This window comes from Sceloporus undulatus, chromosome 4 (genome assembly GCF_019175285.1).
Source record: "Sceloporus undulatus isolate JIND9_A2432 ecotype Alabama chromosome 4, SceUnd_v1.1, whole genome shotgun sequence".
Lineage (NCBI taxonomy): Eukaryota > Metazoa > Chordata > Lepidosauria > Squamata > Phrynosomatidae > Sceloporus > Sceloporus undulatus.
In genome coordinates, this window is record NC_056525.1 from 76,486,795 (window position 1) to 76,504,398 (window position 17,604).

Below are 17,604 nucleotides of genomic sequence, written 5' to 3' on the forward strand. Positions count from 1 at the left end.
TCAGTAGGGACCTTTGCCCTATCCCTTCCCAAGTGCTGGTGTGTAAGTGCCAACCTATCAGGCCTCCTGAAGTAAACACAAGATTAGGGTGACCAGACGTCCTCCTTTTCCAGGACCAGCCCTACATTTCAACCTTGGTCCAGGAGAAATCTCAAAATGTCCCCCATTTTTGACTTAGGAAGCACGCATTGACATTTTTGTGTGTTCTTAGCCTTTATTTGGCCCTACATTTTCTTGAGCATCCTCCACTCCAAAGCACAACTAAGAAGCATGAATTTACATTGATATAAGTGTTTCTGGGCTGCATCCACACTGGGGAAATAACCCGGTTTGGCAATGATTATAACTTTGTCTGGCTCTGCTATGGAATTCTGGGAGTTGGAGTTTGTTGTGCTCCGCTCTGGGCCCCACAACATACTCCAACTCCCAGAATTCCATAGCAAAGCGCCAGACAAAGTTAAAATCATTGCCAAACCGGGTTATATTCCAAGTGTGGATGCAGCCCTGCTCTGCTCCAGCCTCAGTGGTGCCCTTCCCGCTCTTTTCAGCCCAGCCATCAATGGAGGAGGAGGAGGAGGCGCTGAAGGGCGGCCTCAAAGGCGGCGCTTGGAAGGAGAAGGAAGGCCTCCTTGAGGCGAAAAGATGGCGGCGATATGCGCCTGGCAGCAAGGGAGGAAAGGGTTGCTGCGGCTGCTGAGGCGGCAAGAAGGGCCTCTCCTGACGGGGCCCCCGGCCTTCCCTTGGGCTCCCTGCCGCCATTACAAAAAGAAATGGGTGAGTGGGAGGGAAGGAGGGAAGGAAGCGAGTTTCTCCTCCTCAGCCAAAACTAGCAGCATCCGCACTGCGGAAATGACCCGGTTTGGTACCACTTTGAACTCTCTCTGTCTGGCTCCATGCTATGGAATTCTGGGCACGGTCGTTTGTGGCGACCCCAGAGCAGAAGGCGAATGATGGAGGACCTTCAAGGGGAGATGGAAGGCGTGACCAAAGCTTTATAGAAATGTAAATGCATGCTCCTCCTCCTTAGTCCTGCTGAGAATGGAGGGCGTTTTGGCATTCCTCCTGGGCAGGAGGTGGGAATGTAGGACCTGTCCTGGAAGAGTGGTAACCAGATATTCTAACCACAAAGGAGGGCAAGGCACTGCAAAATGGAGGACAGTCGAGAAAAGGGGAGGACATTACCACATCTAAAAACTAAAAACATTCATGATATGTCCAAAACACACTCCGGAAATGATCGCGTTTGAGACTGCTTTAGCTGTCCTGGCTCAGTGCTAGGGAATTCTGGGGACTGTAGTTTTGTGAGACATTTAGCCTTCTCTGTCTGAGAGCTCTGGGGCCATAATAAACTACTGGTCCCCAAACTGTGCTCTTTAAGGGATTTTGGACTTCAGCTCCCAGAATCCCAGACTGTTGGCCAACATGGCTGAGGTCTCTGGAGCTGAAGTCCAAAGTCTCTTAAAGGGCACAGTTTAGGGGCCACTGATCTAAAGGATGGAGCAAAGGAAAATCATCCCAAAGAGTTCAGAAAATTCCAGCAGGCCTAACCTTAAAGGCTCACCTTAAAGGCTGATGGATGAGATAGCAGAAGGGGCTCTGTGTTTCTGGTACAGACTACGCTCTTCCTTTCACAGGGGATGGTTCCTTTTAAAAGGAAGAGTTCAAGTACAATATTTACATTGACCCATGGATAGATAAATTGACTTAATTTTTAGGGTCAATTTTTGGACTAAAATTTCTAGTCTTATACATAAGTGTATACAGTAAATACTTGTTGTTTTGCTTTTAACTGCCTTCAAGTCGACTTCAGCTCATGGCAACTTGAGGACGAGACGTCTTCAAGACCCCCCTATCCTCCACTACTGCACTGCTTAGGTCTTGCAAATTCAGTCTCATGATTTCCCTGATTGAGTCTATCCATCTGGCGTGGGGTCTTCCTCTATTTCTTCTATACTCTACCCCTCCTAACTTTATTGTCTTTTCTAATGAATCATGTCATCTCATGATGTGGCCAAAGTATGACAGCCTCAATTTCATCACGTTGGCTTCCAGGAAAAGTTCAGGCTTGATCTGTTCAAGGACCCATTTGTTTGTCTTTTGGGCTATCCACATAGCCTCAGCAGTAATCTTCTCCAGCACCACTTCACAAATTAGTTGTATATTTTCAAAGTAAATACTACAACTTATTAAAGTGTTTACTGTTTTACAGGATATAACAAACCACTTTAATTTTCTTGTTATCTTGTTAACTTTGACTCAGACTGTCTTTTTTCATCCTGAAGCAAGTGTGGGCCATGCTTACCATAAAGAACACAAACCTAACACACATACTAGTCCACAAACCTAACACACACACACTAGTCCACCTGGAGGCCTAGTCATCCCAAATCCAAGTAGGAATTTTAAAGGAGGAGCATAGGTCAGAGTGAAAATAACAAGCTTCCTTAGGGGTTTGGAACTGCAGGGCCAAACTGGAAGAAGAGATCTGTCACATAGAGCCATTTTCACTAAAGCTGCTGCAAAATAAAGCATATTATTATCATTTACCAGTTTAACATTTCTATCCTAACTTGCTTGCTTGCTTACACACATAGTCCTCTTACCACTACCTACTCTGGGAGGTAGTGACTGCCTTGCAGTCATTCAGCAAGCTTCATGGAAGAACACAGACTTGAACCTAGATCTCCCAAGACCAAATGTTTAGCCACTATACCACACTCCATGACCACAACTGTTTAACCACTACACCAAACTCCACAACTGGTTTCATGGGCATTCTGGATGTTGAATGAAATGCTTCATATGTTCCCCTCTATGTATTTTACTAGCCATTGAGCAAAGTATTCCTAGGAAAGATTATTTCCTCTGGCACCACAGGATTTTTCTCATCTGTATTATGATTGGTAGAGTGCTTCAAGTCATTTCTAATTCTTGGTGACCCTCAGGTGACCCTAGCACAGGGTTTTCTTGGCAAGATTTTTTCAGAGGAGGTGTGCCTTTCTCTCAGGCTGAGAGAATGTGACTTGCCCAAGATCACCTAGTGGGTTTCTGTGTACAAGTGGGAATTCAAACCCTAGTCTCCAGAGTTGTAGAAAACCACTACATCATGGTGGATGTCAGTAGGTTGCTGGCTGAGTAAGAAATAACTCTGTCATTGAATAGAGTTTCACAACTGCGGTATTCAATCATACTTCCTAGTGTACTAGAATTATGTGTATGGGTAGAGGGAGAGTGTTGTATACATCATTTCCTAGCCTACATTACAGTTGTATAATCACATCTTTCACATGACTAATAGTTTAATATTTGTACAGGCGACCACTGCTCCTCGGGTGCCTTCCACCAGGCTGGCTCTACAGATCTTTGACATGAACTATGGGGTGCAGTTCGGCAGTCTCTGGCCTTCGATCCGCATCAGTCTTCTGTCGGAGCAGAAATATGGTGCTCTTGTCAACAATTTTTCTGATGCACTGCAGATAACCCAGCAGCTGGAAGACTTGAATGCAGTGGATTTCATCTGGGAATCTAAAAAAGTAGTACAGAACCCTGATCCTATAGGTGAGGACAATGCCAGTCAATCAGCCCCTTCTCCAGAAACCAGGACTGAGCTTTCCACTCAGCAGGAGCAGCCTCTTCCTTCCATCAGTCCCAACATCAAGTGCTACACATTTCCCAAAGGAGACATCAGCATTTTTCATCCAGCCAGGTGAATAGCTTGTGTGTGTTGAGGGAAGGTACTTTCAAACATTTGTCATATGAAAATGAATATGTTTCTTGAAAACATCTTATCTTTGGCAGAAGAATTCTTCTCTGTTTGAATTCCAAATGTCTGAGGCTAACTCCCATCTGTCCATGCTAAAGTGGCCCGTGATCAGTGGTGACAGAGGCTTGAATCCTGGCAACATTGGGAGGGAATCATAGGTTGGCTACCATAGTTTAAAAGTGTATATGTGTGTGTGCGTGTGTGTGTGTAACCAGGAAAAAAAGATAGATTATTAGCAATAGAATAGAGCAGTAAAACATCAATTAAAATATGTTGGAAAAATGAAAAAAAGACTTGAAGTTCCTTTTTTAAAAATGAATAGAGCAGGGATGTGGTGGCTTAGTGGTTAAGACACCAATTCTGACAGTTGGAAGATCAGAAGGTTGGCAGTTCGAGGCCTGAGTGCTGCATGATGGGATGAGCTCCTGTCACTAGTCCCAGCTTCTGTCAACCTAGCAGTATGAAAGCATTCAAATTCAAGTAGATAAATAGGTACTACTTCTCAGTGGGAAGATAACAGCATTTGGGTCAATCATGCTGGCCACATGACCACCAGAGCCGTCTTCCGACAACGCTGGTTCTTTGGCTTAGTAATGGAGATGAACACCGCCCCCTACAGTTGGTTATGACTAGACATTCATGTCAAGGGACTACCTTTACCTTTGCCTTTTTAATATGTTCTTCCTTAACAGGGAATTCAATAATGTGTGGTTATTATGTGGGGCCATCATGCAAAAAAAAAATTATCAAAATATCAAAAGATCTCAAGGCAGCTTACATGTAAAATAAATGCAAACAAGTTAGTACAAATAATTTATATAGAATGATACTGGAAGCTGCCTTATACTGAGTTCAGACTTGGTCCATCTCATTGTTGTTTATCTTGACTGGCAGGAGGTGTCTAGCATTTGTTTTTCCCTACTCTACCTGGAAATGCTGAGGATAGAACCTGGAACTTTTTGCAAAGTGTATGGTCTGCTGTTGAGCTACTGCTCTTCTATATACTCAGCGTGCTCTAAGTGGAAGTCCTTGTAGAACCCTGATTTGTTGCATTCACTGTGTGCTTAAGTTTCATACATTTCCTTCATTTATAGGCCAGATGTGATAGGAATTCTGGGTTATTATCTCCTTGATGCTGCATCAGTTTTGCCTGTCTTGGCTCTCAATGTACAGCCTGGTGACCTAGTCCTTGATCTTTGTGCAGCACCAGGTGGGAAGACATTAGCACTTCTACAGACTGCGTGTTGCCGTAAGTAACATTATTTTCCTGTCTCTCTGTGTGCTTATATGATATACAATACTCATGTGATGTAGATGGGGTCAATTAGAAACAAACAAACAAAAATAAACTTTTACTGTGTAGAATATAACCAAAAAGAGCGATAATCATCAACCAGATAATTTAAGCAGCAGCCATCACTGTAGTGGTTATGTTCTATATAAAGTCTCTTACTTTATAGTCAGTGTAGGACTTTCAGAGTTGGTATATTCATAAACACATTAATTAAAAGAATCACACACACACACACACACACCCCATCTAGGTTGAATTAAATCCTAGTAAGTGAGTTTGATAGCCACAGCTCTGTTTTTACAACAAGTAGTTATATTTTCACTTAACAATTCTGTAACAGGAGATGCTTATGTGCTGTGCCTTGTATGATTTATTTTTCAATGATAGCTCAGTGATAAATAACATGCTTTGCATTTAGAAAATCTCAGGTTCAGTCTCCGACATCTCCAAGTTGGGTTGGAAAAGACCCCATCTAAAACCTCATAGTGAAAACAGTACAGATCAAAATGGATTAACTGATTCAGTATTAGACAATTTGCTCTATTCCTGTAGAGAATACATTCTTTACTGCATTCTTTATTACTGCATAAAAAGCCTTTATATTTTACTCCTTGCATTAGCAAGCATGGTGGCGGATCATGTACATGAAAGCAGATCAGGTGTTACTCTATGCAGTTGCCCAGCTTTCCTGAGCTTGGAGAAGGTGGAATGGAAAGGAAGAAAGAGGAACGACCTGTTTTTGAAGTACATTTACTTAGAATGAAGTCCCTCAAAACTTAATTTCAGGCAATAATGTATGGGAATGCAGCTTTCGAGCTTCCCTCACCCTCAAATGAAGTTAGGAAATTTGGGTTAATTGCCATAAGATGTAGTCTGATTGATTTGCATGGGTCATTTGGTACTATATTGTGAGCCACCTTTTTCACTTCTGCTTATAAATAATAAATAATAAATAATAAAAATTTTATTTGTATACTGCCCTTCTTTCAATCAGGGCGGTGAACAGCATCTATCAAAGACAATACAACACAGTGCAAATATTCAACACAATAAATTACAATTACAATCACAGTTAAAACCAATTCTGGCCAGCAGAACTACTGCTGTCGGAGGGGGGAGACTAGCTGGAGCCTGCATCTGGGAATGCACGCTTAAACAAGAAGGTCTTTAATTCCTTCTTGAAATGGGTTAGGGAGGTGGCCGAGCGGAGCTCTCCGGGCAGCGAGTTCCAGAGGGTCGGGGCCGAGATGGTAAAGGTCCTCCTGGCTGTGGAGGCCAATCTAGCTCCAGGGACCCTCAGTAGTTGCTGCCCAGAAGTTCTGAGTGTGCGGGGCAGATTGTATGGGGAGAGGCGGTCCTCTAGGTATCCTGGGCCCAAGCCATTTAGGGCTTTATAGGTTATAACCAACACCTTGTATTGCGCCCGGAAGCGAATAGGCAGCCAGTGCAGATCTTGAAGCACTGATGTTATATGGCTGGTCCTGGATATGCCAGTGACCAGTCTGGCTGCCATGTTTTGTACCAATTGTAGCTTCCAGGTTTGGTACAAGGGTTGCCCCATGTAGAGCGCATTGCAGAAATCCAATCGAGAGGTTACCAGAGCATGTACTACCGTTTCAAGGTCCCTCTGGCCCAGGTAGGGACGCAGCTGGCATATCAGCCGAAGCTGGTAACAGGTGCTCCTGACCGTCGCATCCACCTGAGATGTGAGGTGAAGCGACGAGTCAAGGAGCACCCCCAGGCTGCGTACAGAGTCCTTCACGGGAAGCGTGACCCCGTTCAGGACTGGTGGAACCACCGCCATCCCTGGACCAGGAGAACCTATCACGAGTACCTCCGTTTTCTCTGGATTCAGACTGAGTCGGTTTTCCCTCATCCAGCCCATTACCGACTCCAGACAGGTCACGAGAGGAGAGATGCCATTCTCAGTCACTGCATCAGTCGGAGACATAGAGAAGACTATTTGGGTGTCATCAGCGTACTGATAACCCCGCGCCCCATGTCTCCGGATGATCTCTCTCAGCGGTTTCATGTAAATGTTGAAAAGCATGGGAGACAGAATGGCTCCTTGAGGGACCCCAGATGTAAGGGCCCTCTTATCGGAGCACACGTCTCCCAGCTGCACCATCTGGAACCTCTCAGAGAGGTAGGAGTGCCCCCGATTCCCACCTCTACCAGGCGCTCCAGAAGGATACCATGGTCTATGGTATCGAAAGCCGCTGAGATGTCCAAGAGCACCAACAGGGACACGCTTCCCCTGTCAATGCCCAGACGGAGATCATCGACCAAGGCGACCATGGCCGTCTCAACCCCGTAGCCCGCCCAAAAGCCGGTTTGAAATGGGTCCAGATAATCCGCTTCGTCCAAGATCGATTGAAGCTGGATAGCAACCGCCCTCTCGATCACCTTCCCTAAAAATGGCAATAGCGATACAGGCCGATAATTATTATGCATCAGGGGGTCGAGGGAGGGCTTTTTTAGCAGCGGTTTTACGATGGCCAATTTTAAGCTGGATGGAAATTGCCCATCCCTCAAAGATGTATTTATGATCCGGTGTAACAACGAAGTTACCACCGGTCCCCCCTGAGACGCTAGCCATGAGGGACAGGGATCGAGAGAGCAGGTTGTCTTCCGTACGCTTCCAAGAATCTTGTCCACATCATCGGTACTAACCGACTCAAACTGATCCAGTTTAATGGAGTCCACGGAGGCTCTGGACGCCTCTACTCTGGATTCTGCCCTAATGCTGGCGTTAAGACCCTCGCTTATCCGAGAGGTTTTATCCGCGAAGAAGTTGTTAAATTGGTCGCAGCAGGCCTTAGAAGGTTCAAGGATCTGGTTCGGGGCAGGAGGGAGCTGAGTTAGCTCCCTGACTACCCTGAACAACTCTGCTGGACGCGACGCCGCGGACGCAACACGAGCACCATAGAACGAATTCTTAGCTGCTCGTATCGCCTCTCCGTAGTCCTCCAAAAGGCGGTCTAGGAGAGCCTTGTCGACTAAGCATAGGTGTTTCCGCCAGCGATGCTCTAGCCGTTGCAGAACCCGCTTCCTTGCCCGGAGGTCTTCCGTATACCAGGGCTTACGTTTGGAAGCAGGCCTGAGAGGGCGCTTGGGAGCGATCTTGTGTATAGCCCTAGAGAGACCGGTATCCCAGATACCAGTCAGGGCATCAACAGAGTTGCCGTCACCTCCAACCATGTGCCCCTCTAAGGCTTCTTGGAACTTGTTGGGTTCCATCAGCCTTCGAGGGTGGACCATCCTAATAGGTCCACCACCCCCGGGAGGGATCTGGGTAGGAGCCTTGATTTTTGCCTCCACGAGGAAATGATCCGTCCATGACAGGGGGGAAATATTGGTTATTTCCGCCCACGGATTTTCCGCTTCCGTACAAAAGACCAAATCGAGTGTATTACCCGCAAAATGCATTGGACCCAAGATCAGCTGGGACAGGCCCATGGCCGCCATGGTATATTATGGCATATTATGGTTCAGATTACTAGTTTTTAGAAAGTTATTGTTCTCTTCCATGTGGTAATTTCAGTTGAATGAAGTTCCAGCCAGAGAATTTGGCAGGAATTTGGATTCTGGTAAGAAAATGTTGAGGTTCACGCAAAACAACTTTCGGGTTACAGCAAAGTCGGTTTAAAACAAGGTGAAACTTAGGTTGTAGATATCATTATAGTAACACTATAAATCCTTTGCCTTAGTTTCATGGGAGCAAGCTAGAATATTGCTTCATTGTCAGGCAAACCCAGACAGGGAATTGAATGGGGCTCTAGTCCCATCTGGATGGCCAGCTCTGTCTTCTGTGTGACACATCTCTTCAGTTAAAGTGCCCTACCCTGCTGTAGCAGCTGCTGACTAATCGTGTATGTTCCCAGGCTCTTCTGGAGTTTCTGGGTTAGAGTCATCAAATTCAAAGGAGGGCAGTGTCACCTGCTCAGATCAAAGAGGTGCAGAAATTCCTCTTGCATTGAAGTTTTCTGGGTCGTGGGAATGTTCTGTGCTGGTTTTGAGGACAATAATCTTTTTCTGTTAACTTCTTTGAATCTGCTGCTTTGGTCCCCGGATATAGTAAGCTTGAGATTGTTTTTATGTGTGCAAGAGAGAGAAAATGTGTGTGTAGATACTATGTAACTATAATATCCCAAACACATGTAGATTTTGGTTAGGGATTTGAAAAATCTGAGTGTTTGACTGCCTTTGGTTTATGCTACTCTTTTTTCTTGCAATAGGAGAGCTGGCAGCCAATGATCTTTCTACTTCTCGCACCCGTCGCCTGCATGAGGTTCTTCACAGATACCTTCCACAAGAGCTCCAAAAAGTAGTACGGATTACATCGTGGGATGGAAGGAAGTGGGGTGAGCTGGAGACAGGCACCTTTGATAGGGTAAATAATACCAGGGGTAATACTATTGAGACTGGGGACATGCCCACCCTTTCTGGTGCTTTCAGCTCTTGAATGTAGAATCTTTAGAACTGTCCCTTTTCTTATACAGAATAGTGTTTGCAATGTATTTACACCTTTGAAGTTTTCTTTCTAGTAGTTGTGTGTCTATAGACAAGAAGGCCCGTGCTTAGAATTGTATTCTGTCTCTTCTGTAACCTTGTGCATTGTTTTTAATTAAGAGAATGTTGTATTTAAATTCTAATTGGAATCTGCTTCTGTTCTTGAACTCTAAAAACACTCTGTTGTTGTTGTCGTTAACTGCCCTTGAGTCAATCTCAACCCAATGAGACATCTTCAAGACTCTCTGTCATTTTCTGTTCTGCTTAATTTCTGCAAACCCATACTCATGACCTCACCAATTGAGTCCGTCCATCTAGCATGCGGCCTTCCTCTCTTTATACTTCCCTCTACCTTTCTTAACATTATTGTTTCTTCCAGTGATTCATATTTTCCATGATGTGTCCAAAGTACACCAGCCTCAGTTTTGTCGGGGAATGCTGTGGATATAGTATATGTTGATTTCAATAACACATTTGACAAACTTCCCCATGACATTTTGCAAAAAAGCTTGTAAAATGTGGGATAGACAAGGCAACTGTTACATGGACTTGTAATTGGTTGTTTGGCCAAACACAAAGGGTGCTCAACAATGATTCCTTTTCATCCTGGAGAGAAGTGACCAGTGGAATGCCACAGGGTTCTGTCCTGGGCCAAGTGCTATTCAACATCTTTATCAATGACTTGGATGACAGAATTAGGAGCATACTTACCAAATTTCCAGATGACACCAAATTAGGAGGAGTAGGTAACACCCCAGAGGACAGGATCAAAATTCAAAATGAATTGAATAAACTGGAAAGCTGGGCCAAAGCTAACAAAATTATATTCAACACAGAAAAATGTAAGGTACTGCACTTAGGGCAGAAAAATGAAATGCATAGATATAGGATGGGGGACACCTGGCTCAAGGAGACTACTTGTGAAAGGGATCTAGGAGTCTAAGCAGACCACAAGTTGAACATGGGCCAACAGTGTGATGAGGAAGTTAAAAAGGCCAGTGCAATTGTAGGCTGCATCAATAGAAGTATAGTGTCGAGATCAAGGGAAGTAACAGTGCCACTCTTTTGCTTTGGTCAGGCCCTACCTGGAATATTGTGTTCAGTTCTGGGCACCACAATTCAAAATGGATGTCAAGAAACTGGAGCATGTCTAAAGGAAGGCGACTGAAATGGTGAAGGGTCTGGAAACCATGCCCTATGAGGAATGACTTCGGGACCTGAGGATGTTTAGCCTGAAGAAGAAGAGATGATATGATAGCCCTGTTTAAATATTTGAAGGGATGTCATATTGAGGAGGGAGAAAGCTTGTTTTCTGCTGGTCCAGAGAACAGGACCCAGAATAATGGATGCAAGCTACAGGAAAAGACATTCCACCTCAACATTAGGAGGAACTTCCTGACAGTAAGGGCTCTTTGACAATGGAACACTCTTCCTCATAGTGTAGTGGAGTCTCCTTCCTTGGAGGTGTTTAAACAGAGGCTGGATGGCCATCTATCGGGGATGCTTTGATTGGCAGTTCCTGCATGGCAGGGAGTTGGACTGGATGGCTTTTGTGGTCTCTTCCAACTCTACGATTCTATGATCTTGGCTTCCAGAGAGATTTCTGGCTTGATCTGTTCTAGGACCCATTTGTTTGTCTATTTGGCTGTCCATGACATCCTCAACTCTCTTCTCCAGCACCACATTTTAAATGAATGGATTTTCCTTTTATCTTCTTTCTTTATTGCCCAGCTCTCACATCCATACATGATAACAGGAAAAACAATGGCTTGTATGATTCTGACTTTTCTGTTCAGTTGTATATCTTTGCATTTTAGGAACTTTTCTAGTTCTTTCATAGCCCCTTTCCCCTTTCTTAATCTTCTTCTGATTTCCTAACTGCAGTCCCCGTTTCTATCAATGTTTGATCCCATATATGAGAACTCTTTTACTACTTTTATTTCTTCATTGCCTAGGTTGAACTTGTCTAAATTCTCTCTTGTCATTATTTTTGTTTTCTTTATGTTCAACAGTAGGCCTGCCTTTACACTTTCTTCCTTGATCTTCCTTAGTAGTTGTTCTAGGTCTGGAAGGTTTTCTGCTAACATTGTGGTGTTGTCTGCATATTTTAGACTGTTGATATTCCTTCCTCCTATTTTCACTTCTCCTTGTTCTGTGTCCAAGCCTGCTTTTCTTACAATATGTTCTGCATATACTACTACTACTACTTATAAAATTTATTAATATATGTTGAATAGGTAGGATGAAACAATGCAGCCTTGTCTGACCCCTTTGCCAATTGGGAACCACTCTGTTTCTCCATGTTCTGTACTGATGGTGGCTTCTTGACCTAAGAACAGATTTCTCACCAGGACTATCAGATGTGTTGGCACTCCCATGTCTTTAAGGGTGTTCCATAGACTTTCATGATCTATTCAGTCAAAGGCTTTGCTATATTCTATAAAGCACATGCTGATTTTTTTTTCAATTGCCTGGTGTGCTGCATTAGCCCTCGTATGTTTGCACCCTCCTATTGTTTTATTTAGAATAATAATAATACAAAATATAGAATAATCATAATACACAATAATAATAATACAGGTGCCATAAAACTGGGGAACTAGAAGTATTACTTGGAATACTGTACTTCTAGATCCCAAGTCTAATAGAGTTGTGAGTTAGAAATATTCATTGTAATGTTTCTAGTTCCCCAGTATTAAATCACCTGTGTTGTTATCATTGCATTGGTATCCCATATTTCCTCTTCTTAACCATGCTCAGATAAATGATTGACTGCAGCATTTTATCCCTCAAACACTGCTGTGTGGGTGGTTAGACTAAAATCTCTCCTATTTTTCATGTAGGTGCTTGTGGATGTGCCATGCACAAATGATCGGCACTCACTCATAGAAGAAAATAACAATATCTTTAAGCGTATGAGAAAAGGGGAGCGTCAGATGTTGCCCATGCTGCAACTGGAGTTGCTTGTGTAAGTGACCTTGACCTTGAGTGATGTATACTGATCTGTGCAAATTGTCCCATGTTGTAGGTTCGATTATGTTATTTATGGACTTGTAAAGAAGTTGTTTCAGTGTTAGTAGCTGAAGAAAATGTTTTGCATGACTATAACTTACATTTCCATATTAGTTATAATTTAAAAAACAAAGGAGACAATTTCTAGAATGTCTGTCTTCCTAGTCTCCTGGAAGGTGAATTTTTTTTGCCATTGTGACAAACAATGAAAGGCAAATGATCCATTTAAATGCATGGGATTGTAGCCAAACTGGAATCTCAGGTTAATGTAATTATTCCAGAATGTCCTGGACCTATGCTGGAGTCTAGTAAAAGATTTTTTTATGAAGTATGATGATTTACCATATTCTGGGAGAGGGAAAAAGAGAAACAGTGCTCTTTGCATGGGAAAATTCAGAATGTTGATAGCTTGCAAACAGGAGTGTGGAATCTCTGGCCCTTCATATATTTTTTTGACTATACTTCCTCTCAATCCTAACCACTGGCCAGAGGTTATGGGAGATGCTATCAAACACATCTAGAGAATGTTCCTACTGTAAGAGAAACAAAATAATAGTACTGTTTTGGCAGGTGGCAAATTGAAGGGCATGTTAAAGTTTAAAATATTAAGGATCCTTTTATTTGGTGTTCTTGATACATTTGTTCTATGTAGCTAAGAAGACATTGCGATTAGAGGTAAAGAGTTCTAGAATAGTCTTTGAGCTCTTTAGCTTTAAACTTTCCCACCAACTGTCATCCAATATATATCCCTTCTCTTTCTTTCCAGAGCTGGAATTCGTGCTGCCAAGCCAAGAGGTGAAGTGATCTACTCAACATGCTCCTTGTCTCAGCTCCAGAATGAGTATGTGGTTGAGAGAGCTGTGGAGTTATTGGCAATTCAATATGACATAGAAGTACAAGTTGAAGACTTAAGCTATTTTCGAAGGTTGTTCCAGAGTACATTTTCTTTCTATCCAGATTGCAGACTTGGGGAACTTATCATTCCTCACCTCACAGCTAATTTTGGACCCATGTATTTTTGTAAACTGCACAGGTTAAATTAGAATGGACAGAGGATGACATGATGGGAGAGAGAGTATCTTTCTAGCATTCCTTCAACAGTTGTTGCTGTTGTTGTTGTTATTTAAAGCTGTAATAAGTATGTAAATGGATTGTATTGAATTACCACAAAGCTGTAATGGAATTTGCAAAAAAATGGAAACTTCCTGTTTTACCAGCAACATATGTGGGCTTCTCTACACCTTACACGATGCTTGTGGATCAAGTGGAAAAGCAGTCACTGCCCAAGCAGTCTACATGGTGGGGAATTGTGAGATATAATTTTTACATTGGCATTGGCCAAAATTTGTGGACAGCTGTGTGCAAACATTACATAGGCGTAGGTATGGTCAATGCTGCTGTGTGAGTACTATATGTGCATTGTGCATTTATGTGCCTTCAGTTTAATAATGCAATTAAAAACATACAAAATGCAAACATTAAAATAGAATTAAACTATTTACAGAATTACACTTGGCCCTCCATATCCATGGATTCTGCATCCACAGAGTCAATCAACCACAGTTTGAAAATATTCAGACACACACATACAAAAATCCTACAAACAAACCTTGATTTTGCCATTTTAAATAAGGGATGCCATTTTACTGCATGATTGTATATAATGGCATGTGAGCATCCATCAATCTTGGTATTCATGGGGGCTCCGGAACCAAACTCCGGTGGATACTGAAGGCCACTGTAAAACAATTCACCCTTAGGTTAAAAGAATAGATTGCCATTAAAAGATAAAATGCTTTTTGGGCAATTCATCCCTATGTGTGAGCAGGAGAGAGAAGAATGGCAGTACAAAACTCAGGATATGGCTTTGGGATGTATGGAGGTGGAACTAGTAATTCTGGTTGTACCTCTGGTGATGGTGATGGTGGTAATGCTTGTGGAGGAGGAGCTGGTGGTAGTGTAGTCCTGCTACTGCTAGTGCTAATAAGCTCAGAAGAGAATTCTGTTGTGGCCAGATCAGCAGTGATAATGATCAGCTGAGAATGACTTTCAGTCATGGTAGCAGCTGTGGTGCTGGAAAACTCAGGAACAAGAACTTGCGTAATTGTGGTAGCTAAATTAGTGAGGAGTTCAGAAGGAGATGCAGTGGTTGTGGTAGTGGCAGTGATGGTAAGTTGAGGAGAGGTCTCAAGTGTCAGTGCCTCAAAGGCAGGGAGACATTCGAGCAAAGATGGGATTTTAGTTCTGACAGCAGTGGGAACAAGAAGCTCAAGAACAGACTCTAAGAGGAAGTCAAGCAGGGGCTTTGTAATGGTGGCAGGGAATGAAGTATACTTGTCCCTCCATATTAGCTAGGCACAAGAGCCCCGTGAATATGGAAAAAGTGCAAATAACAAAGATGCCATGTTTTTATCTGAGAGCACACTCTCTAGGAATCTCTAGGTCCTCCACTGCAACCCTGTGGTCAACATCTGACAGATACTAACCATAGAACTGCACTGGAGGAGCTACAAATGCTTACTAGAGTATTATCTCTAGGAATTTCTGGGTCTTTCAGTGCAACTTTTAGTTAAAGTTGACCATAGAGTTGCACTGGAGAACCTAGATATTCCTAGAGAGAACATATTAATCAAATCCATGAATAATCAAATCTGCAAATATCAAAGCCGCAAATATGGAGGGATGAGTGTAGTTTTAACTAACTTGGGATCAGATTCTGTGGTGTAGGTGTAGGGGTGATGTGAAGTTCTGGGCCAAATATTGAGGAAGTAAGCATGGCAGGGTGAAGCTCAGGGGATGGCTTAGGGGTATGTGGTAGCTGTGGGGGTAAAAGGCTGAGGAGTAGACTTTGACAAGCCTGGATCCTTTTGCAGTGACCCTGTCCATGAGAAGCTCAGGAACTGACACACCACTGGTGATTGAAGCAGCCGGGACTGAGAGGTGGAGGATAGACCTCTATGGCAGTTGGTTTAAAAATAGGCAGGGTAACAAACTGATCAAGAAAATACTTGGAAGTGGCAGTAGTATCACCAATGCAGATGTTACATACACAGTTGACCCCAAACAATGGGGGCTTACTTGAAGTCCCAATGTCCCTAATGGCAGCATGATCATGTGCACACACCTCCATTGGGAACAATGGGACTTGAGGTCTTGCAGATACCAAATATCTTAGGCAGAGAGTATATGATGATGATGTGCTAAGGCTCTACTTGTTGGTCAATGAGCTGTGTATCTGTAGATGTCTTCCAGATCTCACCTGGGCAGAGAACCTTCTTCCTAAACTATTTCTTTAAAAATGAGCATACAAAAATCAGGAAATGTAGGATGTTTAGCCAGGTTGGAACACACATGCCCTTTAAGAAAGATGACATGGTTTTCGTAGTGGTCCAGTTACTGGATCAAGGAATGCTGGCAGCAGAGTACCAATTTGACAAAGGTTAATAGTTTTAAAGAAATCTTCATATTCAGCATCCAAGAATGGCATCCCAGCCAGCAATGGCTTGTGTTTCTGTGTGCCCACTGTGAGAAGCCATTGAGAGAGCTCCGTTCCCTGCTTCTTCATCTGGGCAGGCTGTGTAGCAGAAGAGCCTAGGCCTAGTTGGTCTTTAAAGAAAAAAGAATTCATTTGAAATTCTATTATCTTGGGAAGCCTACAAGACGCCAAAGATTTTTTTCCTGTTAAATCCAGGCTGTGTGTGCACCTTGACAAATGCTGAAGTGTAGCCCTTTGCCCTTGTCCATGGCATGAAAATTGGATAATGTATTGTTAGTATCTCTCAGCTACTTGAGAGTAAGCCATCTTAAAATCATTGGAAGTATTCTGAGTACACTGTATGTGTAATAAGGCCAGAATGGATCCTACACACACACACACACACACACACACACACCCTTCAGCATCTGGAAATACACCAAGTCTCTGCTGCTGTTAAAATCGATTTTTGCTAGCATTAATATACATTATTTTGAGGTTCTCAATGCTCTCTTTAACAGCTGGAAAGCAGAGCTGTATTTTTCAGGTGGAGGAACCAATATTTTGGTTTACATATGTAATCTTACATAAGATTATGAAACAGTAGAAATTAGGTTAGTGTAACGCAGGTTCTGGAATGTGATCGCTTGATACGTCAAATTGTGTGGAATCTCTTTTGTTGACTTATTGGCAGGGTGTGTGTGCATATGTCTGTATCCATATATACACAAACAAAACACAGTTTGAGCTAGCAATGATAAGGATCCTGATTCTTAATCTACCCAGCAACCTGCTCCAGTTCCTGAAATGTTGTTCATGGCAACTGATTACCTTTAAAAAAAAAACAATTCCCAATATTATTATTCAAGCTAATAATCAAAAAGAGAATTGATGAGAACCTCTTAATACCACCCTGTATGTTGAGTGCTGTCCATAAGAAGTACAAGTAATGTCCAACGAGAGAGCAGCTATATAAACTTATATTTGTTGTACATTTGTAAATTGTTTGGTTATATAGTACCACATTGTATAATAATAACACACTTCAGTGTAATTTTATACATGTTTAAAGACTGCAGAAAAAAGCTGGCTAATTTATTTTGAAAGCATTTATTATGAAAATAAAGACAATGCTGCCAACCTATTTATGGATTGAAGTAAGCCTTTGAACTTTCTTCCTTGGTCTTCCTTAGTAGTTGTTTCAGGTCTGGGAGGTACTGAAATAAATTATTTTATGTAAACTGATTATTTATTTTTGTTTTATTGTTGTTAGCTGCCTTGAGTCACGTTTGACTCATGGCGACCCTGTGAATGAGACATCTCCTGGGCCCTTATCACACGAGCAAAATTTGAAGTTATCCCAGAGTTAGTGTGAAGGCAATGCAGGGGCAATCATGGGGCTTCAATCAGGAGCCATCTTAAACACAGTCGTGGGTCATTCCAGGGTTAGATAAATCCTCTTTCCCCCCAAATTTACCTAACCCTGGAATGACCTCCGATAGATAGATGGCTCCTGATTGCATATGGCATTGTGCGATAAACAAACTT

At 42.8% G+C, this 17,604-nt stretch overlaps 1 protein-coding gene across 1 annotated transcript; it reads left to right on the forward strand.

Annotated features, from left to right (window-relative positions):
- Positions 1 to 602: 602 nt before the first annotated feature.
- NSUN4 (NOP2/Sun RNA methyltransferase 4) lies at positions 603 to 14,078 on the forward strand. The gene is made up of 6 exons (XM_042466056.1): positions 603 to 774; positions 3,315 to 3,706; positions 4,858 to 5,012; positions 9,296 to 9,450; positions 12,413 to 12,537; positions 13,348 to 14,078. The coding sequence occupies exons 1-6, from the start codon at positions 643 to 645 to the stop codon at positions 13,622 to 13,624; spliced, it is 1,236 nt and encodes a 411-aa protein (XP_042321990.1). The 5' UTR covers positions 603 to 642; the 3' UTR covers positions 13,625 to 14,078.
- Positions 14,079 to 17,604: the final 3,526 nt, after the last annotated feature.